General features: G+C 38.2%; 1 protein-coding gene across 2 annotated transcripts in view; it reads left to right on the plus strand.

Moving 5' to 3' along the window:
- The window catches only part of epha4b (eph receptor A4b), a 179418-nt gene that overhangs the window by 130070 nt on the left and 31627 nt on the right, over positions 1-17721 (plus strand). The window contains exons 13-17 of one of the 2 annotated variants that reach the window (XR_010891845.1): positions 1811-2020; positions 5004-5153; positions 7555-7748; positions 8740-8877; positions 10180-10472. Coding sequence is in view for 1 of the 2 variants with exons in the window: in XM_067361950.1 (XP_067218051.1) it covers positions 1811-2020; positions 5004-5153; positions 7555-7748; positions 8740-8877; positions 10180-10279 (792 nt within the window). In the remaining variant the exon portion in view is untranslated. Of the gene's footprint in view, positions 1-1810; positions 2021-5003; positions 5154-7554; positions 7749-8739; positions 8878-10179; positions 13134-17721 lie in introns of those variants that run through there. The other variant, XM_067361950.1, reaches the window with a different exon arrangement.

Below are 17721 nucleotides of genomic sequence, written 5' to 3' on the forward strand. Positions count from 1 at the left end.
CAACTAACTAATTAATTTGCAACTACATGACAAATCTCAATAATTTGCAAGTACATGTCAATGAATTCATTAATTTGCAACTACATGTCAACTAACTCATTAATTTGCAACTACATGACAAATCTCATTAAATTGCAACTACATGTCAATTAATTCATTAATTTGCAACTACATGTCAACTAACTCATTAATTTGCAACTACACAACGAATCTCATTCATTTGCAACTACGTCAACTAACTCAATTTGCAACTACATGACAAATCTCTTTAATTTGCAACTACATCGAATAACTCGTTAATTTGCAACTATATGACAACTCTCATCTATTTGTAAGTACATGTCAACTAACTATCATTAGAGTATAAGTAGACTGTTAGGTTAGGGTTCAGGTTAGTAGAATAATTTGACATGTAGTTGTAAAGTTACTCATAGTCAGTAGAATGTATTTTAGGGAGCATCAAAATAAAGTGTAAGCAGATATTAAGCAGACAGTCTACTAATAATGACTCTGTAATGACATGTAGTTGGAAAGTTACTTATAGTCAGTAGAATGTCTAAAGTGGACTATCAAAATAAAACATTACCCTTCTTAGTTTTAGTAAACAGTAATAACACTTGAGCACGTATTTGAGTGAACGTGTTGCAAATGTGTCACGTACACAGACAGGAAGTGAGTAAATGAACTCAGTAGATTTATAATAAGGTTATGCTCACTCCACCAAGCTGCCATAACGTCTCCTCCGCAATCCTCACTAATTTATTACCGCCTTTGTCACCCAGTGGATAGGGCCACGAAGTTTTATTACGCACAGCACAGATACGTTTTCCTTTAAGTCAGGACTCATTTTAATTGCCTACACTTTGAGAAAATGAAAATGAAATCTAACACCCCCCACCCCTAAAAAAGGGCCTGTCTGAGACTTTCGATCTTTCTGCAGCCTACATAATGAATCTCATAAATACCCCCTTAGCCCACATAAAAAGCTAATATAATTATGGGGTCTGTTTTATGGCTAATAGCTCATAGTTCGGCCACCCAGCTACATGTGTTTAATTAGAAGACAGATCAGTTAAGCATCACTTACTAGTAGAAAAACAAATTATTTCTCTCCGTCTCTATATCTTCCTCTCTCTGCTCTTCCTGTAAGTAGTGTGGCTTTTGACAGTAGATTGATAACAACCAGTTGATCAGGCCGGACGATCAATCAGCCGGCCACATTTCACAAAACACAGCATAATTAACTTACCCACATTATGATGCATGAAATACTATACGAGCGCATGTTTCTGATTGATATTGCTCGGAGGTACAAAAGTGGGGTTTTAACAAGATTAGTGTACTGCCCAGATATGGAGATTAAGACATCGGGCTAATTGCTTATTGCGAAGATTGTTTTTGAGGCAAAATGAATGTCTGAGCTCTTTTGTTTAGCTAACAGAAGCACCAAATCCAGATGGTTTCACGCTAATAAAGGCCTGTCAACATTATAGCAATTATGGCAGAAAGAGCTCTAAAACCAGAGGTCAGAGTCTTTTGCATAATGAATCAGAACTCAGGGCAAAACCGTTGGAACTGTGAAAATGAAGTGTTTGAAAAATGCATGAAGTCTGAATAATGTAATGCAAAAAGAAATTTACAGGAAGAAATTCTTCAGACATTTCGAAGGAAATTAATATTCATTTTAATAATACTTTATAATAATAATAATAATTATGATTGTTTTAAGTTATTCAAGCCTTAGATTGCACAGTGTACACCAGCTGTAAAATCAATAAATAGCAACATGTGCCGTCACTTTCTCTTGCAGAAACACGACGGGCAGTTTACGGTCATCCAGCTGGTGGGGATGATGCGTGGCATCGCTTCAGGAATGAAGTATCTGTCCGACATGAGCTACGTCCACCGTGACCTGGCGGCACGCAACATCCTGGTGAACAGTAACCTGGTGTGCAAAGTGTCTGACTTCGGCCTGTCCAGAGTGCTGGAGGACGACCCTGAAGCTGCGTACACCACACGGGTAAAGATTGTATTACATCCTGGAGTCAGTCATTGTCTATTTGAACAAAAACAGATAATGAAGGAGGAACTTAACTAATAGAAAATGTTTTTGTTTACAGTTTAAATTTGAGTGCCACTGGTTTTTCAAAGCTAGCTTTCATCATCATTCAGTTTTTTTGCTAACCAGGCATTGTATTTAGTGGTTTTCCAAAGTTATCTACTCAGCCACAGTTTTGACATTGATACCATGGGGAAAAACTGCCATGTAGATATTTTTTTTTTAATATTATCTCATAATTTGTCAGCAGGTTTATTAGGCTGCTGTCACTTTAAGATCCATTATACTGTTACACATGCATTTTCTTTCTCAACTGTTTACATTCACTTCAAACAACTGACTGTGTTTATGTGAATACTCACCAAGACCGGCATTTTGACATTATATTCTGTGTATTTGACTGTTTAAGAGCGATAAGCAGCAAAAAAAAAAAAAACTTAATTTAGTGCTGAGAGGTGGCATTTCAGATATTTCAGTAGTGATATGCATCAAAAATTCAACTACATTGCACTTAGTTTATTATTTCAGATGCCTTCTTAACCTGTTAGCCAGCACCCCCGCTTTTGGAAAATCCCAAAAAATGAGTTGAAATGAGACTACAGTTGAAAAATGTATATATTATATATAAAATTCAACCCTCCAAAGTGGCTAGTAAGAGTGACTGCGTTACACACCAACGCTGAAATACACCCGCATTAGCAGGCCAAGCCCTGGTCATGCGTTTTCGGTCATAGTGTGCACTGAAATCTTTTCTGAAACGTCAGTAACATTTTAAAACGGCGTGTTAAAACGAAAACGCTCTAGTGTGGACATAGCCTAAGATGAGAGAACGAGACAGAGGCGGGATGTTGGCTTTCTCAGGGGTCAGTTTCTCTGTCCACCCAGCATGTATTAATTACATCCGTTTCTGACAGGACAACCGCCTCCGAACCCCCTACACTCGTTCTTCGAGCTCTCTCTGTCCTTCTCAGCTCGGTAATTGGTGAGCACCCTGTGGACGCGTATGAAGGCCAAGGGCAAGAGAGGGACGTGAGGCTCTGTGTGTGTGTGTGTGTGTGTGTGTGTGTGTGTGTGTGTGTGTGTGTGTGTGTGTGTGTGTGGCTGTCGGTGTCCGCTCGGGTGGACAAAGCATAGACTCAGCAGGAGAATCTGTTGTCACATGCAAACAAGGGAGGGAAGTGCTTGTACAACCCTGAACGGACCCCTGTAGATTGCCTTTTCATGTCTGTGTGTGTGCGTCTGAGGCGAAATGTGTGTTTCTCACAGGGAGGAACTCTTAAAATATAAGTGTCTTTGACATTCAACGCCCCGTGCCCCGTTGCTTCAAGCCCTGAAATCATGAAGAGACAAAACCCTCCAGGCCACGCGAGGCAGCCGTTTATGTGCCGTGACGTTATATAATTAAAAAATTGTAAAGATCGCTTTTTGAAATTCTCTGTAAATGATTTTACCCCATGGGCCCCGCTGCTCTTCTTTGGCACTCTCGTCACGTATGTCTATATAGAGTACAGCCAGTTTGTCTTTTGTTTGACTTTGACTGTAGAGATTAACTGCAGCTATTTAAAAAGGCATTTGGGGAAATACAGACCCAGTCATAGTGCTGGAAAAGGAAAGGCAAATATGGTATCTATTCTGCTGTTTGTTTATGAGTGTTTCTTTAATCTCTTGAAATGCATTTTTCACATGCTCATTAATTTTATTAGTGTACTAACAATGTTCAACAGTGCAGAATTATGTCGTTTTGATCATGGAAATTACACCACAATGTCATTTCAATAACATCACAGATTATATATTGTGTTTATTAGCATTTTGTGGTGGAAATTACAATGATGGGAACATTTCTGGAATAAAATGGTCGACTTTATAGTAAAGCTAATTTCATAGACAGCATTTATGTGTCTTAAATAGAGACATTACACTACTGTTGAAAAGTTTGGGGTCAGTAAGATTTTTGTTTTTTACATGTTTTTAAAATATAAATCTCTTCTGCCCTCCAAGGCTGCATTTACTTGCTCAAAAATACAGTAAAATACAGTAAAAATTTGAGTATTCTGAATTATTGCCATTTAAAATAACTTTTTTCTGTCTTAATAGCAGTCGTTACACTGCAAAAAATGCTGTTTTTACTTAGAATTTTTGTCTTGTTTCTAGTCAAAATATCTTAAAGTTCTTGAATCAAGAAGCATTTTCTTGACAAGTACAAATTATTTTCTTGTTTTCAGGAAAAATAAATCAAAATTAAGTATGTTTTTCCTTAAAACAAGCAAAATAATCTGCCAATGGGGTAAGTAAAATAATCTTAATCCAAACTGAAAACAAGATTATATAGGTTGGTTTGAAATAAGATTATTTTGCTTACCCCATTGGCAGATTATTTTGCTTGTTTTAAGGAATAACTTACTTAATTTTGATTTATTTTTCCTGAAAACAAGAAAATGTCAAGAAAATGCTTCTTGATTTAAGAATGTTAAGATATTTTGACTAGAAACAAGACAAAAATTCAGTGTCACGTGATCCTTCAGAAATCATTCTAATGTGCTTTCTGTCTCACAATTGCGAGTTTATATCTAACAATTCTGACTTTTTTACTCACAATTGTGAGTTATAAAGTCAGAATTGCATGACATATAGTCACAGTTGTGAGATATAAACTCGCAATTGCGCAATTGTGAGGGAAATTAAATTATGTTTCAGAATTACAAGTATATATCTCGCAGTTCTGACTTCATAACTCGCAATTCTGACTTTATATCACACAATTGTGAGGGGGAAAAAAACAGAATTGTGAGTTAAAAGTCACAATTACCTTATTTTTTTTTATTTAGTAGCAGAAACAAGCTTCCATACCTTCATATACTGTACAAAACAAAATTAAAATCAAACCCTGGGACATGAAAGTACCCGAATTTAAAAGAAACAATCTTTTTATTCTCTTTCTCAGGGTGGAAAAATCCCCATTCGATGGACGGCTCCTGAGGCTATAGCGTACAGGAAGTTCACCTCAGCCAGTGACGTCTGGAGTTACGGCATCGTCATGTGGGAGGTGATCTCATATGGAGAGCGGCCTTATTGGGAGATGTCTAATCAAGACGTAAGTGTCCTTGAGAACTGGTGTTCTCGCGTGTATTGTTTAAATTGAAATCTGCTCCGCTAATATCTAATATCTCCACTAATATCATTTGCATTGGAGCCTCTCGGGGGTGCAGGGCCTCCGAGCAGCGTGTCCTTGCGAGTGAAATCTTCTTCCTGCGGTGATGTCTGTATAGAAACCACTCGAATGACAATGGTTTTTAGGAGGCTCATAAACGAGAGCCGTCCAGCTGCTCCTGCCAGTTAAACACACTTCATCTCTCACTGCTGTATTATGCTAACACTTTCTGACTTCCTTCTTTATTACCATCAGAGGAAATGTCAGAGAAATCCTGAAGACCTTCAGGGCACGGCTGATAATGATTTAGAGCTCATTCTGAAACAAAGAAGAATGTTTCATGTCTAAAAGAAAATAGTTCTTTTGATTTAAGAACATGAAGTGGCAGTGAACAGCGGATGTTTTAACCGTAGTAATTAGTTATAGTCATATAGGAGATGTCTCGTACCACTGAATGTCTCAATTATACTGTAGGTCCTAATGTTTTACACCATGCAATAGACAAGAGTTCATTCAGATGAAGTAATATCCTTACATTAAAGGATTAGTTCACTTCAGAATTAAAATTTCCTGATAATTTACTGTCCTCCATGTCATCCAAGATGTTTGTCTTGAAAAGAAATGAAGGTTTTTGAGGAAAACATTCCAGGATTTTTCTCCATACAGTGGACTTCACTGGCGTTCAATATAATAGTTACTTTTTTTAGAGAATGGCTGATGGTTTCTCTAGATCAGACTCTTATTCCTCGTCTGGGATCATGTAGAGCTCTTTGAAGCTGCACTGAAACTGACATTTGGACCTTCAACCCGTTGAACCCCAGTGAAGTCCACTATATGGAGAAATGTCCTGGAATGATACTCTTCCACCGTAAGTCGACTTGCGTACAGATGTTTGCGTGAAGATGGTTATTATAGTTTATAAAGTTGTAAATATGGATATTTTTCTTAAAAACCCATTGCTTCACTTCAGAAGGTCTTTATTTTTCCCCTGGAGTCGTATGGATTACATTTATGATGGATTAATGAGCTTTTTTGGGCCTCAAAATCTTGCTCCTTATTCACTTCCATTATAAAGCTCAGAAGAGCCAGGATATTTTTTATATAACTCTGATTGTGTTTGTCTGAAAGACGATGGCTTGAAGGTGAGTAAATCATGGGATCATTTTCATTTTTGGATGAACTATCCCTTTAAGTTTAAGGACATTCCCTTTAACTCTAAAACACAACACAATGCAATATGCGTAAAACACCTGTGAAAATCAGTATGGAAAATTCTGGCCCTAGTTTTATGGACTTTTCTTAAAGTGCAGTTTAAAGGTGCCCTAGAACGTTCATTCACAAGATGTAATATAAGTCTAAGGTGTCCCCTGAATGTGTCTGTGAAGTTTCAGCTCAAAATACCCCATAGATTTTTTTTTAATTCATTTTTTTAACTGCCTATTTTGGGGCATCATTAACTATGCACCGATTCAGGCTGCGGCCCCTTTAAATCCTCTTGCTCCCCGCCCACGGAGCTCTCAACTTTATAATACATTGCATAAACAAAGTTCACACAGCTAATATACCCTCAAATGGATCTTTACAAAATGTTTGTCATGCATTCTGCATGCATACATCAGATCATGTGAGTATAGTATTTATTTGGATGTTTACATTTGATTCTGAATGAGTTTGATAATGCTCCATGGCTAAAGCTAACATTACACACTGTTGAAGAGATTTATAAAGAATGAAGTTGTGTTTATGAATTATACAGACTGCAAGTGTTTAAAAATGAAAATAGCGACGGCTCTTGTCTCTGTGAATACAGTAAGAAACGATGGTAACTTTAACCACATTTAACAGTACATTAGCAACATGCTAACGAAACATTTAGAAAGACAATTCACAAATATCACTAAAAATATCATGTTATCATGGATCATGTCAGTTATTATTGCTCCATCTGCCATTTTTCACTATTGTTCTTGCTTGCTTACCTAGTCTGATGATTCAGCTGTGCACAGATCCAGACGTTAATACTGGCTGCCCTTGTCTAATGCCTTGAACATGAGCTGGCATATGCAAATATTGGGGGCGTACATACAGTATTAATGATCCAGACTGTTACGTAACAGTCAGTGTTATGTTGGGATTCACCTGTTCTTCTGAGGTTTATATAAGATTTATATAAGAAGGAGGAAACAATGGAGTTTGAGACTCACTGTATGTCATTTCCATGTACTGAACTCTTGTTATTCAACTATGCCGAGGTAAATTCAATTTTTGATTCTAGGGCACCTTTAATGTTTTGTTCTTTGTTCTTTCATTGTGTTATTTTGTTTGATGCATGTGTCTGTTTCAGGTGATTAAAGCTATAGATGAGGGTTACCGGCTGCCCGCTCCGATGGACTGCCCCGTGGTCCTCCACCAGCTGATGCTGGACTGCTGGGAGAAGACCAGAAGCGAACGGCCCAAGTTTGGGCAGATCGTCAACACTCTTGACAAACTCATCCGCAACCCCAACAGTCTGAAAGAGCTCGCCAACAGCTCCGTCTGGTGAGAAACTGACTTGAACCCGCACTTCATTCAGATTCAGCTTTTCACACTATAGTTAACTCTGAATTAAGGCCAGGGTTAAGTAATGGTTACAGTGCAATAAATCATGTTAAATCTTGTTTTAATAATGATAAAGTGGTGGAAACATGAAACATGCTGAACAACGCCAGTTTAAACCAAAGGATTGTCTTGAAAGTGACGTACAGATAAAACATTTAAAAGCCACAAAAACAAATCCCTATCAGCTCCAATAATCCAATCCAGCTTTTCTTTGTCTGCCCCATAAACTCTCAAATCTTTCGTTTAATGTGAGACAAGCCGATAAACTTCGTATTGTCTAATATAACCAAACCTAGTGTCACTGAACCTTTTCCCGCAGACATCCCTCTCCCAGCTTTGTAAAAAATCATTGTCGTCTAGATAGCTGAACCCCCATTGTAAAACCTGACATGAGACAGAGCGGTTTATCAGGAGACAGAGAGGCAGAGATATACGCTTCCTCAAGCCCATCACAGTCTCTCTGATTGCAGCCCAACCTGCCGTCATTTATCCCTCTGTGTCCGGAGAGGACAAAGAAGAACGAGGGCGTTAAATACATCCCAGGTCTGAGATTGAATTGACCCTCACATCTGTCAATCAACTGTGTGATCCTGACCCGTCTGTCACGAAGAACGGATCGGCAACACAATGGGTTTTAACCTCAACTACAACTACTGAACTTTTATCCTCTTCTCATGAAACTGCTCAAGATATCGACTCTCACAAGGAAGTGTGAGGAAGATCAACTTGCTTTGTTGGTTCTGAAAAATCACTATCATTAAACTCAGAGACGAATGACAGTTTGATTAGATTTCCGTTGACTGTAGGCCTGAAGCTGAAGCCTTAACACTATAACCTACAATTCCAAAGACGATTTATTATGCAAGAGCAGATCTCAATTCTTTAGCATTGAACCATGCCAAAATTGATACAAATTCAATTTCCTCTCCAGGGAAGACCCCATCACCCCAGAGTTCAGTGTGAGTACGGTGGATGAATGGCTAGACGCCATCAATATGGGCCAGTACAAGGACAACTTCGCCAGCGCTGGCTACGTTTCTCTAGATTCCATACTGTACATCAGCATGTGGTAAGCTTGTGTACCTATAGAGAGACTCACATCTTGGCAAACCAGAATTTCATTTTATTTTATTTTATTTTATTTTAAAGTTTGGGGTGACTAAGATTTAATGTATCAATACTGTTTTCAACATTGATAATAATCAGGAATGTTTCTTTCTCTGAGACATAAATGATGCACTTGATACACATAAAAATTCCAAATTCCAAAATTTTTTTTTTTTTGTTCTTGTTGTTCACAGCGATGCTATAAAATAACAATTTTTGGTTCCTCAAAGAACCTTTCAGTGAACGATTCTTAAAAGAACCATTTTTTTGTTAGTGTAAAGATCATTGTAATAATCTAAAGAACGCTTTTCCGATGTAATGAACTTTTTGAGCAATGCAAAGGTTCGATAAATGTTAGAGATTCTTTGTAAATAAAGAACCTTTACTTTTAAAGAGGACCTATAACACCCCTTTCACAAGATGTAATATAAGTATTTGGTGTCCCAGAATGTGTCTGTGAAGTTTCAGCTCAAAATCCTCCACAGATCATTTATAATAGATATTCAAATTTGCCCCTATTTGGGTGTGAGCAAAAACACGCCATTTTTGTGTGTGTCCCTTTAAATGCAAATGAGCTGCTGCTCCCGCCCCCTTTCCAGAAGAGGGCGGAGCTTTAACAGCTCAACAACAACAAAGCTGGAGAATCTCACGCAGCCAAAATGAGGAAAGTGTTCAGCCTTACATTGTTCAAACCGGAGTCGACACTGATGGAGAGACTCAGGAAGAAGTTACAACTTTTAGACGTTTCTGAATGGTTAGTGGATAAATTGATGTAGTTGCTGTGGAGTTGATCAACTCATCCACTAGCATGTGCCGTCATGTTCATCTTTTGTGTTGAATTGACCCTCGTTTGTGAAGCAGTCCGGCGTAAAATGACGGCATGTCAACAACACTCTACTACAACAACTCTTCCTCTTCTCTAAAGCAGCCCAACATGGCCCCGCCCCCTTTGTTAAGTGTTCACGTGGGCGGGGTTTATGTAAATTTGAGGGTTTGTGATGTCACAAACCCAGGAAGAAGCTCGTTGTAGTCCATAAAAAGCGATTTCTGTAAAAGGAAATATCTCCTTTGCATTGAACTTTGAGCGTCGTAACTTTGCAGATGTTGATTATGATCAAACAGCAACATTACACACTAACTAAAGTTAAAAAAGTGAAACATATTGTTGAAAATATATTGTTCTCTAATTGACACTTCTAAAACCAAACAACAAATAAACCACATTCAGTATTTCATGATTTCTTTTTTGTCCCTTCTTCCTCAGCGAGTTAAGCAAGATGGGCGTGACTCTGGTGGGGCACCAAAAGAAGATTCTCTCCGCCGTCCAGAGTTTTCATGCACAGGGGACTCACGTGCAGGTATAACCGCCTGAGAGCGCACAGACTGAGAGAGTTCCCAACTGCTCCCACGACAGTCCCTTCAGCAGCTTCACCGTACAGTTCCCGCATACGACCACTCTGGCTTCCGTCCACGCACGTCCGAGCTTCCTACGAGCAGAGGGACACACCGAGACTGATCTACAATCGCTTGACAAGGCCACGGCAAATCTGATATGAAGTATGGTTATTAAACAAACAAAGGAACAATAATACATTAGGGAGAATTCACAGCTTGTGCATTTCATTGGTGACGTTTTGCATATCAAAGGTCGGACTGTTGTTCATGAAAACGAGGGTTGTTGTTTGTTTTTCTCACATCCATGTTTGGGATATCAGTCCACTATAAGCCACAGTACCATAACAGAAGATGTTTATAGTATATTTATTTTGTCATAACTGAGGCAATGGTTGAGCACCGATGGATTCAGACGGAAAGACGACAGGAGTTTGCGTTCCTCCGGCAAAGATGGCGACGAAAGAGGCCGCGCCAGCGCACGTGAGCACGGGACGGCAAGATAAGAGCGTTATATTCTGTTTCGCCGAGAAATAACTGCTCTTCACTCATCTGAATAAGAAACCGTTTGACTTCCAGATATGTCTTAAATAAAGTTCATTTTCGTGATTATAACGCGTGCGGCACGTTCGCATCGTCTTTACGTTTACACTCGTAGTGTGTGGCGACTTGTACTATAGTGTATAAAATGTACAGTGTTGATTTAAAAAAAGAAGAGAAAACACAAGAAAAACTAGAATGTTTGTAATGATGTACTTTTATTTAGTATGAAGAGGAGGAAGCGGCCGTGTGGTGGCGTTCATCACCGTCGTCTGCCGATAATAACTCATCTCTGGAATGTAGCATGGATCCTAAGCTTCATCTTTGATTGACAGGTGACAGTGACTGCAGTTTTCACTCAAGTGGTGCTCTTAGCTGCTTGACTTTAGATGCCTTATTAACTGTGCAGTTCTCTCTTTTTCTCGTCCTCCCCTTAGAAATGATATCATGAAGTATAATGTATATAGTATTTATCATCGCGTCACTGAGAAGCTGGAGCTCCATATTAAAGCCAGGCTCGACATGTTTACCGTTGTTTTAGTCTGCTGTTTGTGGAAACGCATTGGATCCGCGGCGCTGTCGCGGGTGCTCGTGGTTTAGGGACGGAAGGGTTTTAATACATCTATTGGGCTGAACTAAATTCCTCATGCTAACTTTACTGAGACTGATTTGCTGCACTGTATATTTTTGTACTAGTGAGGTTCTGTAAAGTCAAAGTCGACCTGTTTTATTTAAATATATATGAGACGGAAATACAGGAACGGATGGTACCGAGAGAGAATCATATTTCAGATCGGGATTCCCTGATGTCATTTCTTTTATGTCATGATTTGTTTCGATGCTTCAGCGCAACACTGTAACAACGCAAGAGCTACTCGGAATCTGTAGGAGTTTTTCCCTCCAAATTTCCTGCACTGCTTTTGTTTGCCGAATATGTTGAATATCTTTACTCAAAACTATGGAAGCTTGTTACCGCCATTAAATAAAAAATAAAAAAGGTAATTGCGACTTTTTGTCTCACAATTACGACTTATAAAGTCAGAATTGTGAGATATAAGCTCGCAATTGTGTTATAAGGTACAGTTGTGAGGAGGAAAAATAATTTTTTTCTCATGCAATGTATATCACTCAGTTTACATCATGCAATTCTGACTTTATAACTCACAATTGTGAGTTATTTTTCGCAATTCTGATTTATAACTCAAAATTCTGACTTTAAAACTCGAAATTCTGACTTTATATCACACATTTTTGAATTTTTAACTCGTAATTTTGACTTTAAAACGCATTTCTGACTGTAAAACTCGAAATTCTGGCTTCAAAACTCGAAATTCTGACTTTAAAACTCAAAATTCTGACTTTAAAACTCAAAATTCTGACTTTAAAACTCAAAATTCTGACTTTATATCACACATTTCTGACTTCATAACTCACAATTTTGACTTTAAAATGCAATTCTGACTATAACTCAAAATTCCGACTTTAAAACTCAAAATTCTGAATTTGTCACACATTTTTGAATTTATAACTCGCAATTTTGACTTTAAAATGCAATTCTGACTATGGGCCCTATAATACACCCGGCGCAATGCGACGCAAGGCGCAGCGCAAGTGTGTTTGCTAGTTTGCGTCCGGCACCGTTCGCGTTTTCCCGTTCAGCGCCACGTCCTTAAATTAGTAAATGCATTTGCGCCAGTTAGTGCGCCCATGGGTGTGCTGGTCTAAAAAAGAGGTGTGTTCAGCCGCATTGCCGGCGCATTGCTATTTTAAGGAGCTGAAAATAGATGCGCCATAGACCAACTCAAACCTGGTCTAAAGTCTAAAGTCAATGGTGCAATATTTTTTTGTTAGAGCGCGTTGGTAGAAACTGCGCCTCTGGGCGCGTCCACAGTGCGCGTTGACTTTGCTTATTACACACAGGGATACGCATCACACAAACATGCCAAATATTAAAAACAAAAGGATTACAGTGTAAAAGAATATTATTGCGTAGGCTACATAAAAATAAAAATGTAATGATGAATAGTCATTGCGTGTATTAGAATTAGGATACCTATTTTCAATTCAGCCTATTACTACTTATAATGATGAACGAAATTGGCTAATTAATTGAACAATCGTGCCAATACACACACATATTAACTGACTGATCGCGAGGAGCTATTTGAAAGCCTGCATCCAACGACTGAAAGATTGACTGGCCACTTAACAGGTAATTTCAGCAAAACATCACTCGTTGAACTCCTCAGTTGAATCGGTGTGTTTAATAAGTCAGTGTATTTTATAATGTTGCGTAATATATATATATATATATATATATATATATATATATATATATATATATATATATATATATATATATATAACTTTGCGCACGAGCAGATCGGTTTCTTCGCTTGAAAAGTGTTCAGCTTTTCCGCCAACAAATTCCGCCATGTAAATAGCAATCCGCCATGGCGCGAGTGCATCTCACTCTTAAAGGGAATGGGAGATGACACTCTGATTGGTTTATTGAACGTTACGCCGATTACTCATTAAGAGAATAGGGACAACCCATTTCAAAAATGCGCCCCGGCGCACGGACCGCTTTTCCGTCGTTAAAATAGCAAAAGTGGATTAGCCCTGAGTGCACCTGCGCCGTGCGCTTTACACTTTGCGTTTAGATCGTTAAAATAGGGCCCTAAAACTAAAAATTTTGACTTTATATCACACATTTCTGAATTTATAACTCAAAATTCTGACTTTAAAACTCAAAATTCTGACTTTATAACTCGAAATTCTGACTTTACAACATGTAATTGTGAGTTTATATATCTTCAATTCTGAGAAAATGTCAGAATTTTGAGATAAAAATCGCAATTACCTTTTTTATTCTTTTATTTAGTGGCAGAAACAAGCTTCTAGACTAAACTCTTTTAAAAGTAATTATGAGTAAAATAAATATGTCAGAATTCTGAGGCCACAGATTCCGAGTGGCTTTAACTAAGCACACGCAGCCACATTTCCTTCAGTCAGTTTTTAAGGAAAATCCATCATCCTGTCATTAAATTATGTGCTGGATAATTTGCATAAATGCTGAAACTTGTACTGTGTTTAAAATGTTGACATATTTAGTTTCCCAAATTAAAACAGCAACAAGAAAATGGTTAAAAGTGTAAATCTTACCAATATGATCACTACAACTGCACTTTTCTTTGATTTTGCTTATTTTCACACACTTCCTCAAACAAGTGATTATGCAGATGAATTCATTTCTTCTATCCTGAGATTAGTTAATGAACCTTATACTGATTTCAATATTTAAAATAATTGCAGAAGGCCAGAATCTCATCCATTTCTATGAGAAAAGTACATCTAGGGAGGAAATTTGCTGATGTGGCCAAACTGACTGCATAAAATCCCATTGAAACAATGTTGATGATGATCATAATGGCAATATTAATAACCATTAATAAAACATAAGCTCCAATTTCTACTACTGCAACATAAACTTTCCCATTTTGCAAATACAGCTGAGTAAAGAAATCTATCTATATAGTGTATCTGCTCACCAAATGAATGAAAGCAGGTGTTTGTGTGACTAAAGCGTGTTAGAAGGAAGTGGACTGTTGTTAATATGACGAACATTGCTTCCGAAGCTGTTGTCTTTTGTTCTGCCCCGGCTCTGTACATGTGTTTGGGCTGACTTGTGAATGATCTCTGTTCTTTTGTAAGCTGTGTGCCCATCATCTCATCACACACTGCAGATTTCTATGAGCTCGCAAAAAAGGGTGTACGCATTGAGGTTCTTCATGTCGCTGTAATAAATGCTAATATTTTTAATTTCTCACCTGAAGCTTTGGCATCTCTTTTCCTTCTTCTCTAAATGCACCACATACACACAGACGCTTCGGGACACAAATGTTTTATACCTAAACTTGGGTTTAGACTACTAGGGGTGTAAAACTGCACTGCTGCATCTGTCTGACAATGACAATGAACACTATGCAATCCACAATGATGTATATTGCATTGCACATTCAAAATACTGTAAAATTTTAAATTGTAAAAAAAAAATAATCAGAAGACCTGTAAGTTTCAACACCCTCAAGTTGGACTTATTGAAATATTTTAAGGGTTTATGAATCACACCAAAACATTAAAAATTGTGACAATTTCAGATTTCATGATGTACTGAATTATTTAGTAATAATCTAATAGAGCATCTGAGCAAACATATACACTCCTGTTCAGAAATAAAAATGATTACTTTTCAAAAACTGTAATTTTGAAATTTGAAAAACTTGAAATTTTATTCTAAAAGGTCTATAATTTTTTCTTGACATGACCTTCTTCTAACCTTTGATACTTTTTTTCAGAATTCATTGATGAATAAAAAGTTAAAAAAGAACAGCATTTATTCAAAATATAAATATTTTATAACAATATAAATATTTTTTTTTTTTTTTTTTTTTTTTTTTATCAATTTAACACATCCTTGCTGAATAAAAGTATTAATTTCTTCAAAAAAAGAAAGAAAAAAAAAATGTTTCCAACATTGATAATAAATCATCATATCAGAATGATTTCTGAAGGATCATGTGACACTGAAGACTGGAGTAATGATGCTGAAAATTCAGCTTTGCATCAAAGAAATAAATAATATTTTAAAGTATATTAAAATAGAAAACCATTATTCTAAATTGTAATAATATTTCACAATATTACTGATTTTTCTGCAATTTTGATCGAATAAATGCAGCCTTGATGAGCAGAAGAGACTTCTTTATATATATATATATATAGTAAGTCTATTTTACATGTCATGCACAGCACTGTTAATATAAGCAGAATTAAGACCTAAATATACAAACATTCAGTAAAACATTGTAATGAGGCTGTAACTGCAAAAAGTTTCGATTTTTATTTATGAACGCATTTATGTAAAGCAAACAGGGCCTCTTTGACCTGCGCGCTGTGCCGGAGACGGATGTCCTATTCTCCAGAGAGAACGGGTCAGAGAAGGTCAGCTTTTAAAAGCACTCCTGCCTCTCTTCTCACTCCATGTTATGGCCATTACAACCAATCCCCACTCTCTTTTTCTCTCCTTTGTCTTGCTGTGCATTATACAACACACACACACACACACACACAGATCATATGGAACGCAGACTCATTTTTCAGCCATCATTAGTATGGCAGGCGGACAGATTTATGGGCAGCCTGTAGGGCCGCAATAATACGATCAGCAGGAAAGACAGTACAGATGAACATCACGGACTGTTTTTCAAACAAATCATATTGCGTTACAGAAGTTCAAACAGCACACAAATCATCGCTTTCGCCATCGCGGACCCGTCAGAACGAGCCTCTCTGCCGCAGCGCTGAGAACAGAGAAATGTTACTCCGTTTAATGAGTATTACACAGGCTTTTGTGTCCCCATTACACAATGATAAAAACTGTTTATAGAGTAGACAAATCACAAGGGTGGCAAATTTTCTTGTTAAGCAAAGAAGTGTAAAGCACGGTTTGTTTATTTGGCGTGAGCGTGTGCAGGGGGTCCATTTTTACGAGGGGCAGGGGTCAGCTTTCCAGCGCCGCTGTCCGAACCCTCCGGAGGTCTGAGTGGATCTATATCGCACCATCCAGACTCGGGCTCCTGTGTTCTTAAGAGACACCTAAGCCCCTGTCTGACAGCATGACTGAGAGGGGTAATTAGACTAAACACCCTCGGGACCCGCTGCGATGCGCGTGTGTGTTACAGAGAGAGTGAGTAAAAGTGAATTTGTTGGGTTGGTGCGTTTCTGCATTTGTTCAGAGTTTGCGCACGTGCCCGACAACCCCATCCGTCATCGTTTGGCCTTTCGAGCCTTCCTCGCCACACCATATAACCTTTTCAGATTATGTCAATGTGCATTTCAAAATGAATCAATATGTCCTATTGTAGCATCTGCTAATATATGGACACGGGCCTAATTTGTGGTTTGGTAAAATGACACATTATCACGGGGTGATCCATCACGGCGTCCTAAGTGACAGCCGGTCATCCTTTCTGCCCTGCTTACTGGTGTCATATGATTGCTTAATATGGTGAACATGACAAAGGGAGATTCAATTCGGGTCACGTGACTGGTTGGCGCGACTGTCCGTCCGGGAACCGATCCGTTCCCACCGCGCGCTCTCTCTCTCAGATGTGTTTAACTGGGAAGCACTTAAGCTCGGACACATATTTCTCGAATGCTAATTCAAAGCCACTCCAATCCAATCTGAAAATAAAATACAGCAGAAATAAATTCCAATTACTCTTCGTTTTTACTCTTAGTTGTAGCCCAGTGGCTGTTTATTTTAATTTGTCACGTAATCCTCCTGGTTGATTAGTGTTGACATTTAGCATTAGCTCCCAGTGCGCCCGGCCTTTACTTTCATTAACGCAAAAACAATACGTCCAGAGGACAACAAGTGCCATCCTCACATGACAGCGAATAGCTAAAAGGTCACACACCGTACACTTTGATCACTATTAAATGGGATCTATAATTCCCCTTTCACAAGATGTAATATCAGTCTCTGGTGTCTCTAGAATGTGTGAAGTTTCAGCTCAAAATACCCCACAGATCATTTATTATAGCTTGTCAAATTTGCCCTGTTTGTGTGTGCGTCCCTTTAAATGCAAATGAGCTGCTGCTCCAGAAGAGGGCGGAGCTTTAACAGCTCAACAACAACAAAGCTGGAGAATCTCACGCAGCCAAAATGAGGAAAGTGTTCAGCCTTACATTGTTCAAACCGGAGTCGACACTGATGGAGAGACTCAGGAAGAAGTTACAACTTTTAGACGTTTCTGAATGGTTAGTGGATAAATTGATGTAGTTGCTGTGGAGTTGATTCAACTCATCC

This window comes from Chanodichthys erythropterus, chromosome 16 (genome assembly GCF_024489055.1).
Source record: "Chanodichthys erythropterus isolate Z2021 chromosome 16, ASM2448905v1, whole genome shotgun sequence".
In the NCBI taxonomy this organism is placed as follows: Eukaryota; Metazoa; Chordata; class Actinopteri; order Cypriniformes; family Xenocyprididae; genus Chanodichthys; species Chanodichthys erythropterus.